The sequence below is a fragment of the Macaca nemestrina genome, chromosome 1, assembly GCF_043159975.1.
Source record: "Macaca nemestrina isolate mMacNem1 chromosome 1, mMacNem.hap1, whole genome shotgun sequence".
Lineage (NCBI taxonomy): Eukaryota > Metazoa > Chordata > Mammalia > Primates > Cercopithecidae > Macaca > Macaca nemestrina.
The window spans coordinates 133,260,733-133,266,732 of NC_092125.1; the positions used below are offsets into that span (position 1 = coordinate 133,260,733).

The 6,000-nt window shown below is 42.8% G+C and overlaps 1 protein-coding gene across 5 annotated transcripts in view; it reads right to left on the reverse strand.

Annotated features, from left to right (window-relative positions):
- Positions 1 to 5,332, reverse strand: part of LOC105485465 (solute carrier family 35 member A3) — a 64,384-nt gene extending 59,052 nt beyond the window's left edge. Inside the window, exon 1 of one of the 5 annotated variants that reach the window (XM_011747839.3) lies at positions 4,714 to 5,076. In XM_011747839.3, the coding sequence (XP_011746141.1) occupies positions 4,714 to 4,914 (201 nt within the window). In that variant the 5' untranslated portion in view covers positions 4,915 to 5,076. Of the gene's footprint in view, positions 1 to 4,713; positions 5,078 to 5,199 lie in introns of those variants that run through there. The other 4 variants (XM_011747838.2, XM_011747843.3, XM_011747841.2 and 1 more) reach the window with 4 other exon arrangements.
- Between the last annotated feature and the right edge of the window lie 668 nt (positions 5,333 to 6,000).

Genomic DNA, 6,000 nt, shown 5'->3' on the forward strand with positions numbered 1-6,000 from the left:
AACACCTCTTCTCCCTTCTGTATTTGTAGAACCTCTACATATCTTACAGTACTCAAAATATAAGTTTCAGTGAAGTTTCATATGTCTTCCAAGCAGACTGAATCCTTCCGTCTACTATACTCTCATGCCATTTTGTGTAAACCTTTTATAATAGCACTCATAAATTTTATCAGACCAATTTATTGACAAATGATATACATTTCCTTCTTCTATTAACTGTATTTCCTGCTTCTCCATACCAGCACCTGTCATATATTAAGCATTTACTCTGTGTTGAATTTATAAAACAATAAATAAACTCCACAATATTTGTTGTGGGAGAATGATCTCTTCATAACTCTGTGTAATAACATAAAAGACAAATGCAGGAGCTGGACATGGTGGCTCAGGTCCGCAATTCCAACACTTTGGGAGGCTGAGGTGGGCGGATCAGTTGAGCCCAGAAGTCTGAGACCAGCCTGGGCAACATGGTGAAAGCTGTCTCTACAAAAAATACAAAAATTAGCCAGGTATGGTGGCACATGCCAGTAGTTCCACCTACTCGGGAGGCTAAAGTGGGAGATCACTTGAGCCAGGGCGGTAGAAGTTGCAGTGAGCTAAGATTGCGCCTCTGTACTCCAGCCAAGGTGACAGTGAGACCCTGTCTCAAAAAAAAAGAAAGAAAGAAAAATGCAGGTCAAAACTGGTTTGCATTAAATGTTTTCTAATAACTGTAATAACTGTATTTCATGAGAGAAGTAAAAACAGTAAAAGAATCTTGAATACCTACAGTATATCAGGCATTGTACTAGGTGATTTACAGGTATTATCTCATTTAGATCTCATTTAATCTGTAAAAGGAGGTATTCATTTTACAAATTAAGAAACACAGGTTCTGATATATTAAGTGTATAGCTTGTCTTGCATAACTTGTCAGAGCTCAGACATGAACCACGATTTATTTCAGTCAAAACCCATAGTCTTTGCAGTAAAGCCTATGTTTAAGCATGTCTATGGACTGATCACACCGGTAATCTCAGCACTTTCAGAGGCCATAGTGGGAGGATCGCTTGAGGCCAGCAGTTCAAGACCAGCCAAGCCAACATAGTAAGACTTCATCTCTACAAAAAAATTATTTAAAAAACAAAAAAGCACATCCAGGTATTAGAGGGTCAGTCACCATAGTATATAAAAGTATGCCTTTGGTCTCAGACTGAGTTCACATTCTGTCTCTACAACTTAATAAGTACAGCAAATTATTTAATCTCTCTGTCCCTCCTTTCCCTTATCTATAAAATGGTGATAAATAATAGTATGTATTTTGTGGGTGGTTATGATTAAGGAATATAAATAAAATAAAGTGATTATTATACTACAATGCCTTATTCATTGAATACCTTTATAAAACCTATTCATGATAGAAAATACTATTAGAAATGCTGTTTGAAATTGGTTTTATAGCATATATGAATTTAGAAAAAAACTTCTTATATAACTTTTACAGAAAAAACTAGGCTCTGGGTAGATATAAAGTCCTATGTAGATACTTTGTGGAATGAGCTTGTTTCTTAGCATTTTATCTGACATGACCTCAAAGTTTCAGCTTCAATTTTTTTTTTTTTTTTTCGATGCAGTCTCGCTCTGTTGCCCAGACTGGAGTGCAATGGTGCGATCTCGGCTCACTGCAACCTCTGCCTCCCGGGTTCAAGCCATTGTCCTGCCTCAGCCTCCCGAGTAGCTGGGACTACAGGCGTCCACCACCATGCCTGGCTAATTTTTTGTATTTTTAGTAGAGACAGGGTTTCACCATGCTGGTCAGGCTGGTCTCAAATTCCTGACCTTGTGATCTGCCTGCCTCGGCCTCCCAAAGTGCTGGGATTATAGGCATGAGCCACCGTGCCCGGCCCAGTTTCAGCTTCATCTTAATTCTAATTTCTACTATGCTTTGTGACCTAGCATACCTTTTCAATCAAACTTCTTATCTCTAAGTACAGTAACATATCTTAAACTGGCTCTTTGGTTTCATTTTAGATGGTATCTCCAACATGGATGATAAACTAGAAAGAGTTCTGGTCAGGCAATCTGGATAGAGAAGCTAAGCAACATTGTACCTTCTAAAGTCATTTTCACACTTATATATTAAACACTCAGATTTATATAACAAGATACATTAAAGAAACAATGATTAAAAATATATAACCACTACACTCCATTAATAGAGATAATTAAGTTGAACATACTTAAGAATACATTGCTTTTGTGAGGATTAAAATCTAATGTTAAGCTACCAATTCATATTCACCTGAATCTTACTTAATAATAAATTTATACTCATGAATGACATTATTAACTGTCAGTCTGATGATGTTCAAGCTATTTCAGTTACCCAGACAGGTCTATAACTTACTCTAAATGTCTGGCACTTACAGACACACACACACACACACACACACACACACACACACACACAAATCCACAGTTGATTAACATCAAAAAGAAACTTCACTCTCTATACTTCTCAGGAAAGGAAAAGCTCAAAAGTTATACTTCATGGCTACTGAACAAGTTTAGGCTTTCAAATGAGATTCTTTCCATTGATTCTATAACTTATCCAATTACTCGTTCAACATGTTGAATTTCTACTGAGTAAAAGGCACATGTTTCAGGACACAAATTATATCAATTTCAAATACAATTGAGGCAGCCTAAGGAGTGTATGTAAGACCCAGGGCAAACTATTTGGTCTGTCTGAACTTTAATATTCTTATCTATAAAATAGTGGTGATAATAACTATGCTACCCCAACAATTTATTACCAGGATCAAATGAGGTACTAAAACATAGAACAGAAAAGCATTTTCACATATTAAATCCACAGTAAGTTTCTATAACAACTCAAGAGCTCATCTTGTCTCCAGGAGCACAATAAGAGACTGTTTCACTACATGATTAATGTAACAAATATTTAAGAGTCTAACACATTATGATGTGTTCAAGTACTAAAGTGCTTTAAAAATGTAGTAAGTACAGGCTGGGTGCAGTGGTTCATGCCTGTAATTTTGGCACTTTAGGAGGTGAGGTGGGTGGATCACTTGAGGCCAGGAGTTTGAAACCAGCCTGGCCAACATGGCAAAACCCCGTCTCTACTAAAAATACAAAAATTAGCCAGGCATGGTGATGCACACCTGTACTGTAGTCCCAGCTACTTGAGAGGCTGAGGCAGAAGAATCTCTTAAACCTGGGAGGCAGAGGTGGCAGTGAGGTGAGAGGGTCATGCCACTGCACTCCAGCCTGAGTGACAGAGCAAGACTCCATCTCAAAAAAAAAAAAAAAGTAGTAAGCACAAATGCTTTCCTTAGGAAGCTTACATTATAGTAGGGACAATAGAACTCTCAAATAACCACAGTACAATGCAAATTTAACAAGTATTATAAGATTTATAAAGCCCAGCACACATGAAGAAAAAAAATGGGCTGGGCGTGGTGGCTCACGCCTGTAATCCCAACACTTTGGGAGGTCAAGGCAAGTGGATCACCTGAGGTCAGGAGTTCAAGACCAGCCTGGCCAACATGGTGAAACCCCATCTCAACTAAAAATACAAAATAATTAGCTGGGCATGGTGGTGGGCACTTGTAATCCCAGCTACTTCGGGAGGCTGAGGCAGGAGAATTGCCCTAACCCTGGAAGCGGAGGTTGCAGGGAGCCAAGATCACACCATTGCACTCCAGCCTGGGCAACAAGAGCAAAACTCTGTCTCAAAAGAAGAGAAAAAGAAAAAGAAAAAAAGAATGAACTGGATTTGGCAGATTTCAGAAAGCTGCATAAGAAAGAGGTGGCATTTAAGGAATTGAAGAATAAGTAGAATTTCTACAAAGACAGCAAGGAAGGCCTTCCTTGTTTGTTTCTTCTTTGTAGGAAGAAAGGATAAAAGCAAAGACCAAGGCAGATAGGCATATAGCATGTTCAGAAACTGGACATCTAATTAACTACTACAGTTTGGCTAAAAAATAGGATATGTGGGAAAAAGTAATATTTGTTTAACAGAATAAAAGGAAAAAAGAATTAAAGGATCATATTGATTTTACTGGAGCCATAGTCAGACTGAAATTTTGAAGGAAAAATTTGAAGCCTCCCTAAATAATATAAAGTGTATTAAATGCCTCCCTAAATAATTTACATTTTATTCTGAAGCCGATCGAGAATCACTGCGTATTTCTGAGGAAGGAATAACCAAAAAAAGAAAGGCATAAGATCTTTGGCTTTAAAAGTAATTTGGAGGCAAGTAACTGGAAAGGCGCCAGGCTGAGGACAAGTCCAGTTTGGAAGTTACTGCTCTAGCGCAAGTAAGAAGAGGAAAGCCGAGCATATTTAGCAGAGAGGTAGTGGGAATGAAAAAGGGGAGAACTAAATTTGAGATGCTGAAGAGATAGAATCAACAGTTGGGAGGAAAGTTAGCATCAGAAATTTTAAGTTTACAAGTCATTCCCTTGAAACACCCTGAGTTTACCAGTGAAAGTGAATAAGAACACCAAGTAAGAAACTGCACCAAATTTCACCTTTAACTACTAAAGCCGAAAGATGACTTCAAAAACAAAAAGACTTAATTTTCAAATACTGCATTTAAGAGAACATAATAAAAGATCGTCTTTTACGATAAAGCAATGCACCCACACACCTGTTCTGATGAGAATTTCACCCCGCCTCAAACAGTCCTTGTGTTCTTACTAGCCTTACCAAGGGCAGCCTTTCCATTTCTTTAAGTTCCTGCGGCTTCTTGAGCTCCAGGTGCTGGTCGGGTGCATCTGTGCCTACCACAGGGCTCAACACCGAGTGAGAGCTCATGGGATGTTCACTGAAGGGATGTGACCCCAGCCGGGCCCAGCCGTCACTAGCTCCGCACGCCCCAGGCGCTGAGGCACACACTGCCGTCTTCATTCGCTTGACACACCCCTCTCCTCGGGCCTTTTTTCCTCCTCCACCCAGCACATTCCGCACGTCGTCCGTCGGAGTTACAACGTGTCACCTCATCTGCTCCCAACCCTATTTAGCTAGCACTGTATTTCAGGTCTTCGATACCGTCCCCTTCACCCCTGCAGACTTCACATCAGCCCCCTCGCATGCCTCCTCTTCCTCCTCCTCCTCCTCCAGGAGCTGCCCGGGCCACCCCGCAGCCGCTGGCCTCCTGGCTCCTGCCCCTCCCCAGGTGCGCTCAGGACTCACCTCCCGCGCAGCTCGACCGGCTGAGCCCACCACCGCGGGCCGCGGTTCAGCTCCGCCGGGCGCCCCAGGCTGCCGAGTCCGCTGGGTCCAACGCGACCGCTGACCCGCAGCGCCGCCGTCTCCCGTCGCCGTAGCCACCGCCAGCTCGGTGCAGCCCAGGCGTTTCCGGGTTCCCGCGGTCCCGTCCCCCAAATGCTCCGGCTTCCGCCTCGGCTCTGGCAAATGCCGTTCCCGGCTCGGCTCTGGCAGCCCCAGCTCGGCACTTGGCAGCTCCGTCCCTAAGGCGACGCACCTGGGCTGCTCTGCTGGCAGCCCCTGGTTCCTGCTTCACCGTCGCGTGGAGGCCTGGGGCACTGCTTTCTGCTACACCTCTCTTAGGAGCGCGAGACAGATAGAGTGACACTCGTCGAAGGCCTCTGCGGGACTGTCTGTTTGCAGAAGGTGCCAAGGTGTCCACTGAGAAAGAAAGGGCAAAGTCCTTTGGGGCAAAGAACCCTGAGAGGAACGGGGAAATGGATTTTGAAAGCAAACGAACCCGCTCCTAAAAGTGACTGTCACTGACCTGAAAACAAACCAGATTAGCTATGGCAAAGGCTGCCAATCAACCAGTGGTCTGCAAGAAGGCTTGTTCTTCCACTTCTCCCACCCTGACTGAGATCTTGAGACTGAGGGAAACCCAGAGTTATACCACCAATGGGCCTGGTGTCATCAATCAGGAGAGGAAAAAGAAAGCAGGGCCCAGAGGATTACAGAGTTATAAGGGACCTACCCCTTCCTGGCTACATGGATTACAGCATTACC